We start from the raw sequence: 22,752 nt of genomic DNA, 5'->3' as shown, positions 1-22,752 counted from the left end.
GTCGTGCATCAATACGGAAACATTGAGGCTAATTCCGTTAGCCTGTTAGCATTTCGCGATGAGTGTTAGCGTTAAGCTAGCAGACATTCGTGAGACAAAGTTCTGTGTATTTGGTGATACGCACAACACGCAATGCTCTTTGTTTGATGGTGCGCAAACATTGACAACTTGACAAAGGTTTGAAACTTTCGACGACTCACTGGAAGACATTTCACGGCACGCATACATCATTTGTTGATGTAGACTTGTCCATCAGCGTGAAGGCAAAAGAGGCATGTGATGCTCGCACAAGGGGGTGTGGCCCCCCAGGTACTAAGGCGTAGGTAATCTCTCCCAGGCAGCACCGTGACTCACTCTCATACACACCTCAGACGCCACGCATGGAAGACGTGCTTCTCACCACTTCCACCTAAACTCAGAAGACGCGGGTGGGAACGAGCTCGAATGCGCCAGGATCCCACCGCCGGGAAACTCGATTGACCGCCTTGGGAAGAAGCGCTGGATTCGGACGCAGACGGTGAGTTGCTGTCAAAAGATTATGTCTTTGATTTGTTCGACTGGGACTATCACCAAGATTGGAACTGCAGGTTCATCTCTTCAATTTGCAGGTCTGATTTGCTGGGGATTATTTTGCAGTAGTCTCATTTTTTCCCAGTTCTGTATGATTTTAGCAACAAGGGCCTCAGTTGAACAAGTTATTTGGCAGTAGCTTAAAGTGCAACATTATTATCTTAACCCTCCAAAAATGACAGCCTCTAATCTTGGAACAAAGAAAACCCTGAATCTTGGAACTCTGGTACGCTTCAGTCGGAGGTTATAACAACTTGTGATTACTTCATTTGTAGGCCTTCTCGAGGAGCCAAAAAACATGCCGGTGGTGAAAGTGGAGAAAGACCCTCCGGCGGATGTTTCCTCAGCGGCTCGCGACCCTCCGGAAGATCAGCCCCGAGGTCGACGCAGGAAAAGACCCCTGCAGAGAGGCAAGCCGCCCTACAGCTACATCGCCCTCATCTCCATGGCCATCGCCAACTCCCCGGACCGCAAGCTGACGCTGGGCGGCATCTACAAGTTCATCACGGAGCGTTTCCCCTTCTACCGGGACAACTCAAAGAAGTGGCAGAACTCCATCCGTCACAACTTGACGCTCAACGACTGCTTCATCAAGATCCCCCGGGAGCCAGGACGCCCGGGGAAGGGCAACTACTGGGCCTTGGACCCCAACGCCGAGGACATGTTTGAGAGTGGCAGCTTTCTGAGGCGCAGGAAGCGCTTCAAGCGATGCGACCTAAGCACCTACGCCTCGTACGGGCACGAGAACCCGGTTTTCGCGCCGGTCCAGATCGCGAGGTCGGCAGCATACTCCAATCCTGTGTACCCCAACATGACCGTCAGCCCGTCCTACGGACAGCAGCTGCCCTCGGCCTACTATCCTTCCCCGTCGCCCCCCGGCTTCGGCTCAGCTCAGACTCGCATGTTCAGCATCAACAACCTAATCGGCCCTCCAGCCGGCGTTCTGGGAGCTCAGGGGCCGGACGGGATGCAGCAGCCCGGCCGCAGCTTCACCCCAGAGGGGATCCCCAACGGATCCAGCCCTTGTGGTCTGGCACCAGTTTTCCAGAGCCAGGCATGCGGAGGAGCCGCCCAGGCCCGCTCCACTGCCTCTGTGCACCCTGGGTTCGCCTATTCCGGACCGAGCGGCCACCCGCACCACCACCACGCCGCCCCCCAAGGCGCCTACGGACAAGGTCACAGCCAGGTCTACGCCGCATCCGGTCGTCTGGCCTCCTCGGGGGAGATGGCGGACCCCTATGGCAGGGTCTCGCCAGTGCAGCTAGGGTCTTTCTCACAGTACAACAATGTCAATGCAGGGGGTTACCTCCGGCATCCGCCCTACACCGGGAACATGGACAGGTTTGTGTCTGCTATCTGATGGCTGACATTATGGCACCCTGTAAAGGTTTTTTTTTTTTTTTCTTGCACCTTTTCACACTAAACTGCCCTCATCTTTATCTTTGGAGATAATCGACTAGGACATTATAATTCAGTGGTGTCAAACATTATCTTCCACGATACACAGAGAGGAATATCGAAGAAATGCAATGGCCCCTTTGACATTGTTCATCTTTTAATTTATTCGACAAGCTAAAACCAATTAGTATAGGTCAAGGGGCCCAACTCTGGTCCTCGAGGGCCCCGATCCTGCATGTTTTAGGGTTCCCTCCTCCAACGCATCAGATTGAAATGATCAGTATTGTTATATGGCTTCTGCAGAGCCTGCTTATCATTTTAAAAAGGTGTGTTGGTGGAGGGAACCGTGTATAATGCAGGATGGGGCCCTCGAGGACCTGGTGCAGGTAAAGATATGCTTAGGAATTCGATAAATTTTAACAGGTTATCTGGGATGGGCAACTGTGGCCCCTTGATTAATCTCCTCCCGACCCCTCCCCAAAAAATTGATTTTACAAACCTATGTTTTTCCAGCATTTAAGATCAAGCGAAAAGTAAAAAAAAATTCTGGAATTTGGGGTGGCCCGTGGCCCTGTATTCCATTAGAATAGTGCCGCCCCTGTAGTGAGAAGCAGAATCACATCTCCACATTCGCAACCAAAACAACTTCTAAAGAAAATCGAAAGTAAAGAAAGTAGAGCAAACAATGGCACGTCACGCTATTGGCTGCTGTAATTGAATTATCTTTATTTATCGAGACGTGAGGAATAGAATTGTGTTACTATTTTATTTGGAAATACTTTCACTGGATTTTTGCAACTCTAAAGCTCAATATAAAACCGTGTGAATTTTCTTGTTCTGCATTGCCAACCAAACATTGAAAGTGAAATGCAGGCAAATTACACAGACCATCTCAATTGGGAATTTTGGTATATGGCATGGGCCCCTAAAAATAATTTTTGCTGCAAATGGCCCACATTGCAGCAACGGTTTCTATTCGAATCCTTCCTGAAACTAACAAGTTTCAGCGGTTGGCCTAGACTTTGGTCATCTAAGTAAGTAAGTCTGCCCAATCTAGTTGGTTGTGGTTCACTGTCATACTCCAGTACACCCAAACACAGAGAGAGACTTGTGTCACATATTTCTTTATGCATTCCTGAGGACAGAATAAGGCCGTGATTCATCACCTTAACCTGACAACTTTTTTTTTTTCCCCCTTTGTTGGTCATAGTGAGCTGTATAGCGAATATGTCGTCTTCACGGTGTGCAAGTGTACATAATACCTTTGTCTGCTTGTGAGTGTCTTGACGGACACGTTTTGATTCTGTTTAACCCTTAAGAGGTCTATTAAATAGCCTGCCTCATTTGTCAATAGCCATAACTATTGTCCACTTCCCTTTTTTATGCCAGAAATATACATATTAAATATTATTTTTGTATCATAAAAAAATACATTGATTTATTTAAATGTCCACTTGATGAAATACATTTCAGCAACAAGAGGCTCCTGTAGAAAAATCGGGGGGGAAAAAATAGCTGCATGATCCCAAAGGGATCAATAAAGTCAAGTCTAAGTCTAATAATAAAGTCAATAGACCAAAATGAAATACGCGCATGGCTAAGCACAACAAGTTTCCGTTTAAGTTAATTCTATTTAAAATGACCGGCTTCAGCACAAAATGTTAATCCTTTACCCGTTATTGATTCAATTAAATTATAACGTAGTGTGGACTTCTTCGAGGTAAAACTTATGAAGCTAGAAGTTTTTTATTTTTTATTGTAAAGAATATAGCCTGGAAAATTCAACCTACATTCATTCAACAACCAAAGAAAAAAATTCCACAAAAATGTCCCTCAGATCTCTTAAGGGTTAATAATGTTTTGTTTTTCCTTAAGTTATTGGGCTTAATGGTCAAATGCTTTGCAAAAAATGGCTTGTATGAAGAATGGTGCATGTGTGGTCTTGCAAAAAAAAAGCAAAAAAAAGAAAAGAAAATATTGCTATTTTGGTAATTGTATAACATTTCTTTAGGAGTCAAACATCTAAATTAAAGTGGACTATTCCAAAAGGCCTCAATGGGTGCATTTCTCTGCTGTCTGCGCTTGTTTCTCTGTCGTTTCAGCCCAGCTGCTTTTGAAGCAGCGTCTGGAGCCAGGCTTTTGGACCCGCCTCAACACTTAAAGATTCGGCTAATCTGCTCAAGCGATGCAATGATTTGTAACGCGATAGTTCAGCCAAGGAAAAGGTTGAGCAGCAACGGTGGCAGTAGCTGTGTGTCTGTCTCAACCCAGACAAGATGAGACCTGAAATGAAGCACTTCATTAGCGTGAGACACTTGATTACGTGCCTAGGAAAGAAGCCGTAGTGACAGACAGGGCTGAATTGTGATTTTTTTTTTTCTTTCTTTCCAACTGTGGAGTGCAGTGGAATCTTACAGTTAAAACGTGTGGCGGGGCCAACAAATGCACTGAATATAGGCAATATATATTTTGGTGGTTCTCAAAATGTGGTCCCCAGACCATCTGGGGTCCATGAGCTGTAGTTTCAGGAGGCTGCAAAATAATTTGCATTAAATTATATTATTGCAAAAAATGCAGACCTATATATGGGGCGTGCCAATGAAACGCACACACAAAATACTCCTAACATAGTTTTGGCCAATTGAAAGATCTGAAATGATTGTGTCAGCATAGAAATTTGTCATCCCACCTTGAATAAAGTATTTATTTATTTTTTAAACAAACCAGTCCTGGAACTTTTCTACCATATGTTTGAAAATTTCATTTTATCGCCATGATGCATATTTATTAATGGATAAAGTTTTTTTTTTTTTTTTAAAGGAGAAGAAAAAAAAATTAATTTCAGAAAATTGCACCTTTTTTGCACTAAAAACTTGAAGTTTTTATTAGAACTTCATTGAAAATTGATTTACATTAAACAGAACACAAAAAGCGCTGAAACACAGTGAGGTTAAAACAGACAGTGTAAACATAATGCGTGAGCATAGAAAATAAAAACGACAACATTTTAGCCCAAATATTCCAAAAGCTGCTGTAGCTGCTCGCACTTCTTCACCAACTCGGGCATTGACAGCAACTTCTACAAGGAAAAGAACAACAACAACAACAACAACAACAACAACAAAAAGAACAAATGAAAGTCTGTGCCAAACGATTACAGTGCTGATGTGTTGTTGATTATGGATGGCGGTAGCTCGCAAACGTACCTCGCGGACTTTACTGATCATGTTGTTCAACAAGTGCACCTCGTTCTCACACTTCTGCTGGTTCATTTGTTGGACGTGTTTCTGCAGCGAGGTGACGACACACAGTGAACACGGAAGCCTCTTGGCGGATGAACGGAGCGCGCTATTTTGTGTGCCGATTTTGTGTAGGTCAACTTACATGTCGCTTTGCCCGTTCAATATATTTCTCTCTGGCTTCCTCCAACTCCTGAAGACGAGTCTTCAGTCGCTGCACCTGGACAGGATATGAAGGAGTGAGAGATTATTTTAAGTTGAAAATAATAGTACAATGGAACATCCAAAGTACAATGCCTGCAGGTAATTTATTTTAAGATAACTACTCATAATATAAGAAAGGAGTTGTAATTTTATGGGAATAAAAGAAAAAAGATAATTATGAGACTAATGTAGTACATTATAAGGAAAAATAAAGAAAAGGTTATTTACAAGCGTGGGGGAAAAAAGCAAATATTTCTAAAAGGAATATTACTATATCTTGAAAATTGAATCAGCAAAAACAAGACAAGACAAAATATTACAAGAAAAAAAATGCAATTTTCTGAGTCATACAGTCATAATTGATTAGTATATACAATTGAAGTTCAACTCTGGTTTCATCGGACCATAACGTGAGAACTCCTCAACTCGCAGTGTTTCCCAACCTTTATTGAACCAAGGCACCCATTAGAGAAATTGACTTACCCAGTGTGAAATCTGGTAACGCAGTGACAAAAACTTGTGGATAAAGACTTTCCTTTCTGACGCAGATGATTCGCCGACGTGACAAACTGCTGCAGTTTAGTGCCAACTACTCTTGTAAGGACTTACTTGATGTCAGATTTTTTTTCACTATATTAATCTTGTAATATATCAGTAGCTTTTTATTTATTTTTGTTGTTCATTGAATTGCTGTTTGAATTGCTTATCTGTTATTGTGTATTTTTCCTTGCTTTCTCTATGTTTCATTGATGTGCTCACCCTAGTATTATAAGGACAATAAGGACGCTATCGGCAGTACAAAGATACATTGCATTGCTACTCACTAATCTCATCTCTAATATATAAATAAACAAAGACATATTTGCAATTAATAATAATTTAGTGGAATTAATTTCCCAGGGCACCCCTGATGATATCCCGCAGCAAACTAAGATGCCACGCCAACCGGATAGGGAATCACTGTCATCCAAAGAAACGCAACGTGGTTGTACCTCTTTTAACAACAAGAGCTTCTCTTCCTTCTCGTGAGCCTCGTCGGCCGTCTGTCCGCCAGCTTTGCTCAGCTCGGTTTGTAGGATTTCAACTTCTGCTTTACTCTGTCGGAGAGAGCGACGCAGCTCCATCATCTCCTTACGCAACTCCTGTTGGGGCAGCGAACGAAAAGCACATTAGGCATGTAAGCTTATTCTCCAAGTAAGGTTAGAGGCTCTTACGTTAGAATCCAGCTTGTGTTTCATCATCAGCTCATGGGCCTCGGTGACATCATTCATCAGCTTTGTTATCGTCTTCGAATCCTGTCGTGAGGAAACAAACAGTTCGGTACTCTTTCCCGCATTAGAGTTGATCGGAAAAGTTTTCACAATGCTTAGCTTTCCCCTCATTTTATGTTACCGCACTATCCTCCTGCTACATTGGCACCCGTAATGAGCAGCAGAAAAACCTACAACTTTATAAACCAAACAAGAGCAATATGTACTGAGGTGACCTTGACACAGAGCAGAAAGGAAAACTTGATTCAAACCATTTGTTGCTGTATCTTATCTTTATTCACCAGAGTATTATGAGTAGACATTTTGTCATATATCATCAATACGGTATTCAGTTTCAGTTTGTCTCTGCAAATCTAGAAAAGCTGTACAGCACGGTTCATCAACAGGTAGCACCCAAGGATCATGTGGGTAGCCCTGCTACCCTGCTCAAAAACAGCTCACTCGATGGGACATTGTGATTTTCTTGGAATGTTGCAGAGGTAATTTGAACATGTAAACATTGGCAGGAAGTTATAGAAATAAAATGATGAATAGTGATAATTATCTTTCCTAATTATTGTAAAAAGCACGCCTATTGCCCGAAGCCAGCTGGGATAGGCTCCAGCACCCACACGCGGCCGCGACCCTTGTGAAGAAAAGCGGCTACGAAGATGGATGGATGAATTATTGTAATAAAATATTAACTTTATCAGTGTCGTCACATAAATTAATATCATTAATACAATAAGATGGAGTGCTGAAAGCGTTTGCGTAACTGCACACCTTAAAGCAAGCATTGTTTAAACGGCTTTCCACCTTAAATGACAAAACAACACATGCACTTGCTGCCATTTTTAACTGTCCTAATAGAGTTTATAGGCCAAAAAAACACAAAAAAAAAAAACACCATTGCAATGCTAGAGAAGACGGAAGTGTACGTTCACTCTTCCCATTTTCCAGACAGAAAAGAACGATCCAAACGGAGGTAAAAGAGGCTAAAGCGGAATGCTTTCTGAGCGCACTGTTAAAATGATAAGCTGCACCTCCAACCTGGGTTTGCTGCTGCTGTGCTTGATGGTAGCGCTCCGTCTGGTCCTGCATGCGGCCCAGCTGACGCTTCAGTTCAGATGCCTCCGCCCTGTGTTTGCTGTTTGCATCCTGCAGCGCCATCTCCAGGCTACAGCTAGAAGAAACAGTAGCAGTTGAATACAACGCTACATTCACTAACAAGTATGTGTTGAGTGTCTATTATTTAAAATGACTGTAAATAATTAAAAACTAATTTAAACAAATGAAGACCTTTTCATGATTAAATGCATTAACCCTAACTTAATTGAAATATCTTATTTGTGGAATAAAAACGTCATTAACATTGTCAAGAAGAGGTTGAGCTGAACTGCTTTTGTTTACGACAGTGAGGTCATAATTACTCGCACATCCCAATAAAAATATTTCACAAAGCACAAAGGTTAGACTTTGTCTACTTACACAGTGTGTTGCAGTTCCTGCGCCCGAGCGTCTTTGTGTTGCTGCACAGACTTGAGGACGCTGACTAGCTCTGAAGCCATGTTGCTCAGGTGGCCCACCACCTCCAGCAAGCTGCTCTGCTCCTCCTTTTCCTCTTCGTCAATCTCCTGCGCCACGAGGTTCTTATTCGGGGGGACCAGCAAGCGTGTGAAGGCACTGTGCTTGCTGAATATGCTGTCTCTCGGCGTGTCCATGGAGACTTAAAAAGACAAAACATCAACTTTAGCCGGGTACATACAATGACAAATTACAATTGAATGGGTTAGTTTTATATGTTCAGAACTTTTATGGACAGAATTTCTAGGCGCTTGGAGATAGGGTGAGAAGCTCAGTTATCCGAGAGGGACTCGGAGTCGAGCTGCTGCTCCTCTGCGTTGAGAGGAACCAGTTGAGATGGCTTAGGTATCTGGTTCGGATACCTTCTGGACGCCTCCCGGGAGAGGTGTTCCAGGGATGTCCCACCGACGGGAGGCCCCCGGGGACGACCCAGAAAGCGCTCTTGATTGGCTTGGGAATGCCTTGGGATCCTGCCAGAGGAGCTGGTTGAAGTGGCTGGGGAGAGGGAAGTCTGAGCTTCCCTGCTGAAGCTGTTAACCCCGTGACCCGAACCCGGATAAGCGGTAGAAAACGGATAGATGGAGTTCAACTCAAGCTTTTTTTTTTCCTTCTATGAAAGAATCGATGGTACAATAAAACATTTACCCGTAAAAGTTCCGCCTACAAATAAATGTGTTGAAATCTCAGGCATCTTAGATAATTTTGCATGTATGTCTGCTTACGACAAAATAAAATGCAATTATTATGCTAAAAAAAAAAAAATTACCTTTCCAAAATTCTGCATCTTAATTTCCTCGGCCCATTCCATTCCATTCTAGATGTGGTTCATGATGATGAAATACATTTTGCACTCCTGACTTTAAAGTTACCGTCTGGTGTGCTGGTTTCTTCCTCCTCCTCATTCTTCTCGGCAGTTAATGCAACCATGACGGAGTCTACAAAAGAGCTGGCCGGGTTCCGATGCTGCACTTTGAGAGCTGGTTGCGAGTTCTTTGGTTCTGGCTTCTGAAAAACAACGCGCACGAATTGTTTCAGTCACGACGCAAGGATGCGCTTCCATCGACTAATCTCCCTTTACCTCGACGCCGAGCACATCGTGCAGCTCGTTGGTCACCCCTCGCAGCATGTGGTGCAGTAAGGTAATTTCCGTGACGGCCTGAGCGAACTCCTCGGCCTGCTTCAGCTGGGCTTTGCTGGCTTTCGCCTGTGTGGCCTCCAGCTCCTCCTGCACACTCCGCCTCTCTTGCCTGCACATCATCAAGTTGTGGGAGAACAACTAATGTTAACCTTTCTCATTTAGTGGTATCTTGACTTATGAGAGGAGCTGAGTTATTTTTGAAAAATAAACTAATTGCAATTAGCTCCCCTAAACATCCTAACGAGAGGTGCCAATAATTTTGGATGATCCAGAATATAGAAATAAAAGTTAAAGCCTACCAACAAATCGACATCAAGCCGAGTTTTTTGGAAATGGCATTTTACTGCATTGCGATGTCGATTTAAATTAAATTCATTGTTTAGCATCTATTCATGAGTTATTTTGTTGGTGCTTAAATTAGAGGCCAATACACACTGTCGAAACAACTGTTAAGAGTTAATGCAATGACCGTGGTGCAAAAAGAAGACTCACTGTAGTAGGCAGAGTTCCGTTCTTAGGTCTTCACACTGGATGTTCCTCTCGTGGAGTGCCCTGAGCACGCTCTCGTATTCAGCAAACTGCTCCTGGGCCACCTTGTTCTCCGACTCCAGGTACTGGAACCCAAACAAAGCACAACTAACTTCATATATGCACTTTAGGCCAGGGGTGGGCAAAGTATTATCCAGCTTGTTTTAATAAATACATTAACACACATTATTCTGAGTCCTGCAATATAATATAAAGTGTTAAAAAGGCCTTTCTCTTGATGAAGATGCAATGTCAACAAACGTGCTGTTTTTTTGGTTTCCTTCAAAGTGATAGTTTTGGAATTGCGTAGCTGGTGACTCAAGCCCACCTCGTTCAGCTCCATCGCGTTGCGGAGCTGCGCGTGGACGTCCCTCAGTTGCTGGATCTGTGAACTCTGCGACTGCGAGAGTGCCTGCAGTCGGGCTATATCTACCTCTTGCTCTGCCAGTTTACAAACGAGATCGGCGGCCCGCTCCTCCGCCTGGCACAGCGATGAAGCCAATCTGAGCACAGCAAATTGCAGGCATTGAGAGAGAACGCTCAACTGTCTGAATTTCACTAAATTGCTTGTGAATAAATTTAGAGACATAACTCACTGGTCTGCTGTTTCCTTGGCCTCGATTGCATCTCTTTGTGCCTGATGCAACCTGAAACATTTGTAAGGACGCTTTTGAAAATCAATCACAGAAGACATAATTATGAAACAATCAAATGAAAAGCAGTACGGACAGTGGTAATTGAGCATACCATCTTGTGTCACATGACCACATATACACCATACAAACTATAGTAGTTAATTGTGAAAATACTCTAACGTACTGTATGTCAGTACCATCGCAAAGCAAAGATTTATTCAAGATCATTATTCTGTAATTCAGTGATAAATCATAGTAGGACATACTTGGACCTCTCCTCGGCCAATGTGTGCTCCAGGAAAGTGTGGGCTGCTGTCGTGGAGGACACGGTGGCCGACATTTCAGTTATGGTCCTTTCCAGCTGGGCTCTCTCCTCCTCGCGCTCCTTCAGCTTGTGACGCAGCACACCCATCTCTGGGAGGAGAGTGGGGGTTTAAAAAAAAAAAAAAAAAAAAAAAAAAATTTATCGGCAGCTCTAACTCATTACACTACAGCTTCTGTTGTGTATTTTACCTGAGGTCAGAATTGTCACCTGCAGACTAAAGTCACCAATCTGCTCCTCCGCAGTTTGGAAACTTAATCTAGTATGCCTCAGCTCTTCTTCCAGCTGTATGTAAGCAAATCAGAAAGCACTCCATCAGGTGATTACAATTCAATCTTTTGCAAGACTATTTAAAAAAAATACAAATATGGATTTAAAAAAAAAAGCAATAGCAATAAAATAAAAATACATTAAAATTTTCAGAAAAAAAAAATGGATGCATCGCTTGTTTGATATCGGGAGAAAAAAGAAAATTGATTGTTCCATAAGAGGAAGAAAACAATAATAATTTCAATCAGATATTCATGAAAAAAAGAGGGGAAAAAATATTTTTATTTGAAGGCCTCACTGCCAAAGGCTAACCTGCTCTCTCTTCTCCTGAGCTCGGTCTCGCGCTGACATGTGCTCGTCTCTTTCCCTCAGGGCGGCTGCCGTCTTCTCGTTCAGGTCCACCAGCAGCGGAGCGGTCCTCTGCCCGAGGCTCCGGACCTCGGACAACTGCAGCAACAACAACTATCAACTAGGTATAAGGAACTTGCCAGGCAGACCCCCAATGCCAAAGCCACCACAATTATTGAGGTCCAAAGATAAGTGCTAGAGAGCCATATTCCAAGATCACAGGATCCTTTAAAATAAGCAAAAGCACACATTGCCAAAGCACTTTGCTGTCTCTAAATGAGGAATGTATAAAAATTGAATTTAAAGCTAATAGAATCTTAGACGAAAAAAAATAGTATTTTTCAGCAATTCTTTTCTTACTTTAGGTGTTTTTTTTTTTTTAAGGAAACAAATTTTCCAAATACAGAGTATGCACTTAGCACAAACTTAGAAAAATGCTGATTAAATGCTTATGCTTTAGAAGCTGTCCATGACCCATTACTGTATTTTACAGGTGTCCATTTAAACTTTCAAGCATTAAAGTACCGTGGGGCACTTTAATTAATAAAGAGAAATAATGACAAATTTGCTCAAATATATGCAACCCACTTCTTGAGTCAACTTGGACTGATCCTCCATGGTTTGGTGCAGAAGATCCAAAGCAGAGTTTAGGGTTTCATTGCTGGTCTTGTTTAGTGCAACCTGAGTGGTGGAGAAGATGAACAGGATATAAAGTGACATCTTCAGAGAAGATGCTGATAAATATACAGTAGTCACTTTGATTTGTGTTCCTTTCACCTGCTCTGGGAAGGTAAAATTGAGGGCAGTCAGGAGTTCCTGCTGAGAGCCGATGCTCCTCTGCAGCGCCGCAATTTCACTGGCACAGCGAGTCCTCAGCTGCTCCATGGTGTTGAAGGCCTGAACACACAAACAAAGGAGTAGAAAGGCCGCTTCTTTCACAGTGTCAAACACAAGAAATATGAGGCTTACTGCTTCCTTGGATGTCTGGGCATCTTCCATCTGAGTCTTCATCTCGTCTCTTTGTCGGTAAGCTTTTTCGACCTTCTGCTTCATTTGCATTAGCGTTTCCTTGAATGTTGTATACGAGGACTTCATCTCAGCATACTAAAAAGGAGAATATATATTAATTCTAGTTTGACAAGACACATATCACACACTGATTTTTCACAGCTCATTAAAGCTATTCTATTTTTTATTTTTTACATTTTTTATAAATACTTTTTTTTTTTCCTTTTTAAGTAAAATACAACTGCTGTAATTCCAAACCCTTATTTCTTGGAGGAAAAAAAAAAACAAAAAAGAAAAAAAACTTTTTCCTCTTTTACTTTTTTTTTTCTTCTCAAAAACATCCAGATGGTATAACCTTTTCTTGAAAGCAATTATATTACTCTCAAAAAATTCCAAGTCCCCCCCTCCAAAAAAAAAAAACATTTAATATGGCCAAAAATAAATAAATGTGATATTTCGGATCAGGCTTACATGTGAAGCGAGACTTTGATGATCCTCTCTAACAAGCATCTCCATTTGCTTCATGTCAGAGAGTGCTGCTTCGGTGTCACTGGTCAATGATGTCTGTTGGGTTAGATTTAGATTTGTTTTTATTCACATTATATTTCCTACATTACTGTCAGAAATTATAAGAAACATCAAAAGTTGGTCCTTTTGGTTCAGGATATTAGATGTGGAAAAATTATAAAAACAGAGATTAACTGCCTATGCAGGCATCACTGTATATTAAGTCGGCGGAAAGAAGAAATTACAGCATAGGACCAGTTACATGTGCAGATGCCTTCATCTGAGAAAACTCGGAAATACTATTTGTTAGGGAAACATCTTCCATTAAGAAAATAATAAAAAAAAAAAAAACAAGAATCCCGAGTCTTACCATGGTGGCACGCATTCCCTGCAGAGATTGGGCAAGTTCCCGCAGAGACCTTTCATCTTGCTCCAAGTCGCCAATCCTGTTCAAAGTCTCCAGATACAAGGCCCTGTACATTGTGGTCTAGGTGGAAAAAATAAAAAACATTAGACAACGATTTTACTGATAATTTCCATATTTCCACGTCAAGTCATTCACCTGGCTGAGCTCAGTGTGGTCCGTCTGCACCAGTTTGTTCCGCCACTCGGATGGCGGCGGGCCGGCAGTAGGGGCGACGCACACCGACGCTTGGGCCACGGCCAGCTGCTGCACCAAGGCCTCCACCATGACCATGCTCGACATCAGCCTTTGCTCCAGCTCCTCTCTGGGCATGCAATCCAGGCTGCCTGGGGGCCAGCTGCCCATGAACACCAACAGGGAAGACCGGTTAGAGCTGGGTGATCAAGTTCAGTCTTCTACAAATGAAGTCACCATTTTATATTTGAAATATTCAAACTTATTTTTAAAAAATAATTTCATCCTCCCCCTCAAAATAATATAATACAAGTACACATAATATTTCTCAAGAATTTCCAGCACTTACTTCCACAGGAGATGAAGAGGATCAGTAAGCGTGCATGCGTCTGCTTTGGAGAAATCCCCCTTTCTCTCAAACCCTCCCGACGTATTAAGGCTTCGATCAATCCTTTTCACGGGGGTGACGCCCACGCAGACGTTGCAGGACTTTACAGGAGGAGCATCAGCAGCAGCAGCAGGAGGTGCAGCAAAATCCATCTTGCCTGACGCCAGGATGAGAAACTCCGCCATTTGTCGCAGTTGCTGCTGGAGCGGACCGTCCGGAATGAAGGGTCCATCGGGAGCCTCTGGCCCCTGAGACTTCTCACTCAAATCTTCTGGCCGCGGACCCTCTGGCCATTGCTTGTTACACAGAGTGGTGGAGTTGAAGAGGGGACGAGGCATCGGACTCTCCAAGTGGTCCGCGCACAAAGCGGCCAGCTCGGAACGGTCTGGTGAAAATATGTTCTGCTTGCAGTCGTCAGCTGTATCCCTGCGAGCCCTCATGATGGAGAGGGACGCCCTTCGAAGCGCCGAAGCTACAGCAGGGCAGCCTGACAGCACTTTTAATACGTTGGGCATGGTCTCATGGGGTTTGTCCACAGGTGATGGCACATCTGCTCCGTTATCAGACGAACCAAGGGCGCTGTCCATTGCATCCTTGGACTGAATGCGTTCCGGACGCGGCTGCACCTCAGGTAACATCTTGTGATCATCATGCCTCTCTGGTGTCTCATGGACTTTTTCCGGAGCCAAAGTCTTTTCTGATGCTGGTGTAGGAGTCCCTATAACATCGAAACCAACATTTTGGTTCTTATGAACGAGATCCATTTTGAGAGCCTCGTTGTTGGTCGTAAACTGAATATTTCCAGCTTGTTCTTCTGGAATACTAATAACTTGTCTGCAAGTGTCAATATTAGGCTCAATCAGAGGATCCACGCAGTATGAGGCAGGTGCATTACTATCAGGACACGGGTCTAAATGATCACTGCAGTGCTGTACATCAGCAGGTACAAAGCTTGGCTCTGTACGACACAATGAATCACTTGTGATTCGTTCAATTGGAAGAGTCACGACCTTGTCAGCCATTTTAGCGATAACATGATGCCTCTCTGATGTCTCTGAAGCTCGAGTCAAAGTCCGATCCAGTGTGAGAGATTGATCAACTGGAAGAGGAGCCGCCATTTTAGTGACAACGGGACTTTCATCATCTAGTGACTCTCGGGCTTCCAAATGAACTGAATTATGTGTCACAGTGTGGTCCAGTGCTGGTGTCAGAGTACCTACAATGTCAATAGTTGGGCTCTGCTGAATGGGATCCATTGTGAGAGTTTGGTTCTTGGTCGGGAAATCCGAGTGCCCAGTTTGTTCCTCCGGAACACCGGCAACTTGTCCACAATTGTCCATTTTGGTTTCAGTGAGAGGATTCTTCTCAAAATGATCACCAGAGTGCTGTACATCAGCAGGTAAAATTTGTGGCTCTAAATAATTGTTTGCATTTAGCTCTGCTTGAAAAGGAAACGTCTCATTTAACATTTTAGTGACCACAGGAATTTTTTCATCATCAAATTCATCTTTGACTTTTAAAGAAACCGAATTGTGAGTCCAATTCTGTTCTGATACTGGTGCGAGAGTAACCACAACATCATTTTGACTCTTTTGAATGGGATCCAGTGTTTGAGATTTGTTTTTATGAAGGAACTGGGAGCTTTCAGCTTGTTCTTCTAGAAAAGCACGCAAGGCACCTACTTGTTCAAAGGTGTCCCCATTGGTCTCAAACTGGCCAAAGTGATCACTGCAGAGCTGCACATCAGCAAATAAAAAGCTCAGCTCTGAAAGACTGGTTGTCATCTGCTCTTCGGATAGAGGAACTGTCTCATTTATCTTTTTTGCAACGGGAATTTCCCCCTCACCCCCAGTGCAGGTGAATGACTTCAATGCAACATTACTGACAGCACTAGGAATGCCTTCACATTGAAAGTAATCAGGATGATCCATACATTCGCCATCCATTACAAAAGGAATGGTTTCACCCAGACGCCCGGAGGCATCCAAGACTTCCACCTCATTGCTGTCACAGGCAAAACACTTCAGAGTGTCATCCATCGCACCAGTGTTGGCTGGAGCGGCATCAACAAAAGCAGCACCCATTTGCTCAGGTTGGCAGTAAGGATGTTCCATGTGTATGTTGCAGGTCTCACTTGTGCCATAAGTGTCATCAATAGTTTGGTCCTGAGGCAAAATAATGTGGTCTTCTGGACGCAGTGAAGGCTCTTCTGAAATCACCACTTCACCACTAGAGTAGATGAAAGATTTAAACGTGACATCAGGGAGTCCAAAAGGATCCATTTCAATGGTTTGTGTTTGTTTCACATTGGTTGGTGGAGGAGAGCACAGGGCAAGACAAGCATCCTCCTGTTGATTATATTTACTGCGTTAGAGTAGCAGAAACACACACAAACAATTGCATTTTTTCAATATTTTTAAGCACAAAATTAATATGCTACTAGTTTAAAAAAAAGTTCAGCTGTTACAATAACATGATTTATCTAAGAGTTTTCTGTTTTCAGTGTTCATTTTTTTCATTTGCACTACAGAGAAATCAACGACATATAAGTGATCTATTTTTAAGAATACATTTTCATCATTTTTAAATATACATTTATTTTTAATTTCAGTTTTACAACAATAGTATATTAATTCCAAATTTAATACAGTGCATAACGGTTATACAATTCTTTGCTATATTTCAATGTTTTTTTTAGGTGCAAAAAAAGAAAAAAAAAACATTTGTCTCATTGATTTATTTATTTATTTATTTTAATTTGACAGTACGAATATATTTTATAGCCAATACAAAGTTTCTTTTGGCACAGTAAAAATATGAATATGTTCCTCTCAATTTGTAATCGCTGATGTACTGTACTGCATTTTGCAGCAGAGAATCAAATTTTTTTAGTATGCACATATTACGTATTTTTCTGCTTAAAAACAAGTATTTCAAACAGAAACATGGTACCTTTTCTGTGCTCCAAATTGATTTGGACTTGGGTCTCAGTGGAGATTGCTTTTCATTCTCCACACTTCTCAAGGGAGGGCGCTGCCCACATCTTCTGGAAGGCTAAAAAAACAAAAACATACAAATTAAAATATGAATTGTTGATGTGGACGTGCTGGCAAACTTGACGAAAACAATGCTCTTGTCTTACCGAGCCTTCCACACTTCGACTTGACATCACTGGAGTGTTGTAAAGCGGCCGGTTCCAGCAAATAGGAATAAGGCTTCCTGTAATGAAATAAAAAGAAATATATACCTGGGTCGTAGTTAACGACTGTATGTTACATTGCCTAACATGATAATAAAATGTGGCATTACTGAACGGCGACGGAGATCTGATATGTTTGCTAGGCTACCAAAGTCCCTACTCTAAAGTCTAGTTGTTTAAAACGCTGGAATTAGTTTGCTAGTTTGTTATTAAGTCCAGAAAATATCGCAACTTAATGCTTCATAAACGCCTCACGGCAAATTTTTAAAATGTTTATGAAAAACAATGGTCAAACCTTCGTTGAAATTGTCAACAGCCGCGTTTCATTCAAACAGAAACAGCCGCGTTGCTATTGGTCCATGACTTCTTCTTCGTCATCTTACATCAAGTAGATTTGGACTCTTCCTGTGCACTGCTGCCACTCAAAGGACACTACGGAACTGCATCGAGTTTTTTTTGTGTGCGTCTTTCGGGCCCTATGAATACGTTTCAAAATAAATTAAACACAGGCGTGGTGGGGGTCATAAATTACATATATAAACGCAAGGAAAGTTTAAATAAAACATTGGTTTGATTATTTATATTTACAGCTGGTCAATAAAATGTTATTTTTTTATTCATTACAATAATTCACTTAAAATTTATTTCACTGACTTTTTAATTAATATTAGCATAAATATCATCACTAAGTTATTTTATTACTCTTATAATATAGTACTATTAGTATTACACTTTTTTTTTACTATCATTATAGGACTGTTTCGGCTGCCGTCAAGTGGAGGGTATGCCCTACGTCAGCTGGGATAGGCTCCAGCACACCTGTGACCCTCAGGTGGATAAGCAGGACAGAAGATGAATAGATGATTCTTAATATGTCGATGCTTTGAACAGCACAATGTCATTTGTCACAAGACTTGGATAAACACACAAGCAATAGTCATAGAATCTTTATTTTTGAATCAACAGAGTAAGGACCAGTATTTCTACCGCAGAAAGGTCATGAGACATGCAGTATAACAAGTTGAAAACAATTGCAGAAAAGGAATACATTGAATGCACGGATGCCATAACAAAACAAAATGCCGGTCATAAAGAGGTCATTCTAAATGGAGCCAATGGGACACTGAACAGGTTGAACCCGTAGCACTTCGGCAAAACCTGGTCCAAACCAGCAGGTTATGTCGGCAGTGTCCATGACGAAGAAGAAAAGCTTGTCTTTGCATCGAGTTCTCCTGTAGACAGACCTCGGGTCTGCAGCCAGCACCCCTCGGATGGCGGCGGCGGCCTCGTCTGAGCTACGCAGAAACCTGAACCTCGGACGATCAGAGGGACCTGAAAGCCATGAAAAGTTTGTATTATTATTTAGACTGAAAAATATTTTAAAACCAGTTTCCATCCAGTCTGATTCAGTTGTCTATACTGCTGAATTAGTGCCTATCAATTGTCAAAAACAACCAGCGACATTAGAGGTAAAATGCCCTACAACCAACAAACTCACAGACCAACCAAATAACTATTGGGCTAACCGATATTAACTAACAATCTAAATAACCTACATACGAACCAACTGACCAACCAATTAACTCTCAGACCAACTGACTAACTCATTTACGAACCTGCCAGCCAACAAACCAACTCACCAAATGATTGGCCGTCCAATGACATAAGTAAAGAAATTACAAACTGACTAATTCACATATAAGCAAATTATGAACTAACTACCTGACAGACTGACTAACTACATAACTGGCCATCCAAGGAGCTACTGGACGAACTAACATGCCAACCAACAAAAAAATGAACTAACTGACCAATGTCTAAATACCAACTTACCGGATGACCCACCAACCAAAATAACCAACAATCGAATAAATAACTAATCGACCAACCAACCAATTAACCAACCAACCAATCTAAATAAATTACTAACTGACCAAAGACCAACCAAGCAAGCAACTAACTGACCAATTAGCTTAACTAACTTGACCAACTGATTAACTAACTGGTCGACCAACGAGCTAAATGCACAAACTGACCATGATCAACCAGCCAACTGATTGACCGCCTGACTAATCGATGGACCGACGATCCAACCATCAACATCTTAACTGGCCAACGGACCAGCCACTTAACACGTAGACAACAGACTAACTAACTGGCCCACCTACAAGCTAACTAACCTACCAACGATCTAACTATCAACTTATTGACAGAGCAATAAGCCAATTAACTCACAGACCAAGATAAATAACTAAAAAACAACCATCTGATTAAAAAGCTTAGAAACTGATTAACTTATCCAACTTAAATCACAATGAACTGACTGACCGACCATACAATGAGGTAATTAACTTAATCTATTAATCGATTGACAAAGTGATCAACTAACCAAGTCTGAACAGAAAAAGATCTAACCAACTGACTGAAGATGAACCAATTACTACCGATTAACCAACAATCTAACTGATCGATCAACTAATTAGCCAAAGTGTCCCACTCAATTTCATTAACCACTTGGTGGAAATGTGGCTGATCTGGTGAACACGACTCATAAAGGATTACCTGAACGGCTGGTCGGAAGGAATTGTGCCAACTCCCTCTGAGCGTGAGGAGTGAAGCGCACCTCCAGGCTGCCGACTGGCGGCTCTCTGATCCAGCCAGCGATGGTGCTGTAGGCCTCCTCTGTGAAACACGGCCGCCGGTCCCGCTCGTCACGACGGGCCTCAACGTCTACGGAACTGCGCTCGCAGTCAAAACTTAGCTGACGGAGTTCACCTTTGCTCAGGTAGGCCTTCACGTCATCCAACATGGTGAGAGGCTCCACTGGGTTTGTAGTTGGACTATCATCAAATTGACGTTCTTCTTTTTCAGACAACTGCGCTTGTGTTAGTGACAAAGGGGCGGGATCTGTGTTTGATTGACAAGGCTCCAAGTCTGTGGTCTTCCTACTGCAGGGTGAGTCATAGTCAGGGATGTAGGGTTTAATATCCAGCACAGGGGTTCCTGCAATCATGTCGATGTCTGACAGATGTATTGTATCACCTAGGAATAAAGCACAGAGTAATCAATGAGCAAACACGCATTTGTCCAATTTTAACTCATTTGCTCCCAATAACGTGTAAATATGTTTTTTTTAAATGTTTTAAGTGTCCCAAAGACGTATTTATACGTATGTTTGTTTGTTGTTGTTGTTGTTTTATGCTAGAGGATACAGAAGGCTTTGATGCAGCCTCTCAACTGCAAAGAACGGTTGCAGAAATGGTAGTTATTACACAAACGGCCAGCAGGTGGCAGCAGAGCAAAGGAGATTACTTACAATTTTGAATAGAGAACTTAGCTCTCTTCTAATGCTAATTGCTGCAAAACTGAAACAGATAGAAACATACTTCTTTTTCCTGATGAAAGAAGAGACTTTAATCTTTCTTTTGATAGGTTCCGTGCTTTTATAGCAAGAGAACACAATATTCTGTGGGCCTTGCAAAATCAGTCAAAATCCAGTAAAACAGCCGGGCGTGAACGGGGTTGTTTCTGTGAAAATGGCGGCGAGTGAATGAGTTAAAGGGGATTTAAGGAAAATGTGCTTTTTAACTGCTTATATGCAAATAGTTGGATCTCTTAGGTGCCTGAAATGAACAACTAAGTAAATCTTTTGTGATTTGTATTGGAAAAGTGTTTGTGAAAGAACCATTCCGAATTTCAGTGGGCCAATTTGAGCAACACTACTACGAAAAAAAGATTTCTCCTTAAAAGGTTTATACGCACCTACAATTCTGTCCAGCTTTGCGAGAGTCAGGCCCAAAGCGTTGGGCCGGTGGGGACTGCGAGTCGAGTACAGGCCGACCCTCTCTCCGTTCAGTCTAGGGGGCTTCACTTTGGCTTTGTGACTCAAGTGGCCGTTTTTGTGGAAGAGAAAGATAACCCTGGAGTGGAAAGAAGACAATTTCATGAGACTTCAGCTTTAGATGACAAAAGAGGAGGAAGATGCAGCATCGCTGTCCTGGCAGCTCAGACATTTTGGTCCTGTGTACTTTTAGTTTGAAAAAAAAAATGCCTTTATGCTAGAGTTGGGGGGGGGGGGAAGACTAACTGTGAAGTACATTCATTTAATTGACATTTTATGCAGTGGAGAACGGACTGTTATTTTCAGTATGAACCATTCTGAGAGGTTCCAGAGTTGCAGAAGTATGAGTCTGAGCAAACAAAATTGGAGCTTGTAAAAACAAATATACCAACCCGTGTGACCTACCAGATATGAGAAAACTGCTCAAGCCCTACCAGGGCATGCTCGGGGTTATTGAAGACACTGTGCTGCAGTCGCAGTTCTGCCCTAGAGGATCCGCAGACGGTGGGCTGCCTGGGTGTCCCGTTCTTCTCGGAAAAACAGGAATGGATGTAACCAATCGGCAACGTTTGGATTCTTCCTGCAATGGCACAGACAATTGTACATTTGAACTAAAAACAAAACAACAACAACACAGCAATAGTGAAACAATTGTTTCATTGCAACATTGTTACCATGCTCTAAAGCTGCCTGGGATGAAGTAGGTGGAGGAGGAGGCTGGCTTTTCTTAGGCTCCAGGACACCAACCTTGGACACAGCAGACTCGATAGAAAGCAAATGTTTGCGATGAGCTCTGGTTGCAGTTTCCAACATCTGCCTGTTGGTGAAAGGCAAATTGTGTCCCTCGGTTTAATCATTGAAGTTCCGTTGTGTTATGTTATGTCAACCACAGAATCTGACAAGTTAATGATTACATGACTTGCGCTAAAGAAAATGAGTCATGGATTGCTAACAAGCGACCTATTTCAAAGAGTACTAAGATGCTTTTTACGACTTCTAATAACGTTTTAAAGCAACCTACCGAAGATTCTTGATCTCTTTTCGCATCACAGACACCTGCTGTTTCAATTTATCAACGTGTTCGCTGCAACAGTTGCAGACAGGACCCATTTTGTATATAAAATGCAAAAAAAATATCACCGGATTGATTCCGTGGCTAACTGCTAGCATGCACTGTAAACACGTGTCACTTGATCTTGAGTTTACAATGGCAAGAAAAATGGATCATGGCACGCTGCTGCCACCCATCGATCATATGGGAACTGCAATTCAAGGATGTGTCTACTACGATGCTGTTCACAAAACATGCAACTACTGTGTAGTTGCGTGTTGTGTGATCATTTTGACGTCTTTCGTAGTTTGTAAATCTTGTTCATGTCCCTCACGCCTTTCCTTAAATTCATTTTTGCAATTAAACAGACTATCAAACGCACGTCATGTATAGTAGTTGCACTTTTTAACCGGCAAAGGGCAGCCTTGCGCTTTCTGTTCCATTCAATAAGCTTTTATTTCAGGGCAAAAAAAAAAAAACGAAAAAACGCTCAGTAATCTTGTGCAAGATAAACTGTCATTTTAAGATCATATGGTCACTAGGGTATTCAGATGCTAGGAGATTTTAAAAGAAAAAAAAAGTAAACACACATTTGTCATTACAGGCAATGGTTAAAAATAAAATAAAAAATGAGGGAAAATTGTTTTTGTCCAGATCCAGCAAACATGAGTGTC

General features: G+C 42.2%; 3 protein-coding genes across 4 annotated transcripts; 1 reads left to right on the top strand and 2 right to left on the bottom strand.

Annotated features, from left to right (window-relative positions):
- Positions 1-371: 371 nt before the first annotated feature.
- foxe1 (forkhead box E1) lies at positions 372-4,020 on the top strand. The gene is made up of 2 exons (XM_077525608.1): positions 372-517; positions 846-4,020. The coding sequence occupies exon 2, from the start codon at positions 869-871 to the stop codon at positions 1,928-1,930; it is 1,062 nt and encodes a 353-aa protein (XP_077381734.1). The 5' UTR covers positions 372-517; positions 846-868; the 3' UTR covers positions 1,931-4,020.
- An 816-nt stretch (positions 4,021-4,836) lies between these two features.
- spag5 (sperm associated antigen 5) lies at positions 4,837-17,555 on the bottom strand. Of its 2 annotated transcripts, none has more exons than XM_077525397.1 (25): positions 17,482-17,555; positions 17,130-17,206; positions 16,940-17,041; positions 13,949-16,335; positions 13,564-13,762; positions 13,372-13,488; positions 12,966-13,058; positions 12,456-12,590; positions 12,264-12,383; positions 12,075-12,167; positions 11,451-11,585; positions 11,060-11,153; positions 10,813-10,960; positions 10,508-10,558; positions 10,240-10,414; positions 9,876-9,997; positions 9,324-9,492; positions 9,115-9,250; positions 8,150-8,387; positions 7,712-7,844; positions 6,626-6,706; positions 6,404-6,553; positions 5,353-5,427; positions 5,175-5,255; positions 4,837-5,047 (listed from the first exon to the last, which is right to left on the bottom strand). In XM_077525397.1, the coding sequence occupies exons 2-25, from the start codon at positions 17,154-17,156 to the stop codon at positions 4,976-4,978; spliced, it is 5,133 nt and encodes a 1,710-aa protein (XP_077381523.1). In that variant the 5' UTR covers positions 17,157-17,206; positions 17,482-17,555; the 3' UTR covers positions 4,837-4,975. The 2 variants fall into 2 exon arrangements, with proteins under 2 accessions (XP_077381523.1, XP_077381524.1); XM_077525398.1 differs by lacking the exon at positions 17,482-17,555 and adding an exon at positions 17,297-17,475.
- Positions 17,556-18,120: 565 nt separating this feature from the next.
- On the bottom strand, positions 18,121-22,257 carry trmo (tRNA methyltransferase O). Its single transcript, XM_077525466.1, has 6 exons — positions 22,049-22,257; positions 21,702-21,844; positions 21,433-21,607; positions 20,949-21,106; positions 19,749-20,228; positions 18,121-18,518 (listed from the first exon to the last, which is right to left on the bottom strand). The coding sequence occupies exons 1-6, from the start codon at positions 22,195-22,197 to the stop codon at positions 18,289-18,291; spliced, it is 1,335 nt and encodes a 444-aa protein (XP_077381592.1). The 5' UTR covers positions 22,198-22,257; the 3' UTR covers positions 18,121-18,288.
- Positions 22,258-22,752: the final 495 nt, after the last annotated feature.

This window comes from Festucalex cinctus, chromosome 6 (genome assembly GCF_051991245.1).
Source record: "Festucalex cinctus isolate MCC-2025b chromosome 6, RoL_Fcin_1.0, whole genome shotgun sequence".
NCBI lineage: Eukaryota > Metazoa > Chordata > Actinopteri > Syngnathiformes > Syngnathidae > Festucalex > Festucalex cinctus.
The sequence above is the reverse complement of the archived record's forward strand: the minus strand, read 5'-3'. Positions and strand labels throughout refer to the sequence as shown.

Bases quoted from the DNA above. Each gene is read 5' to 3' on its own strand.
- foxe1 (XM_077525608.1), top strand. From the start codon at position 869: ATGCCGGTGGTGAAAGTGGAGAAAGACCCTCCGGCGGATGTTTCCTCA.
- spag5 (XM_077525397.1), bottom strand. From the start codon at position 17,156: ATGTCAAGTCGAAGTGTGGAAGGCTCG. The intron at 16,336-16,939 runs GTACCATGTTTC...TATAATCAACAG, and splicing joins CAATTTGGAGCACAGAAAAG to GAGGATGCTTGTCTTGCCCT. The intron at 6,554-6,625 runs GTAAGAGCCTCT...CTGCCCCAACAG, and splicing joins AACACAAGCTGGATTCTAAC to GAGTTGCGTAAGGAGATGAT.
- trmo (XM_077525466.1), bottom strand. From the start codon at position 22,197: ATGCTAGCAGTTAGCCACGGAATCAATCCGGTGATATTTTTTTTGCAT. The intron at 21,107-21,432 runs GTAGGTCACACG...TTTCCACTCCAG, and splicing joins GAGCAGTTTTCTCATATCTG to GGTTATCTTTCTCTTCCACA. The intron at 20,229-20,948 runs GTGCGTATAAAC...CTTTATTCCTAG, and splicing joins AAAGCTGGACAGAATTGTAG to GTGATACAATACATCTGTCA.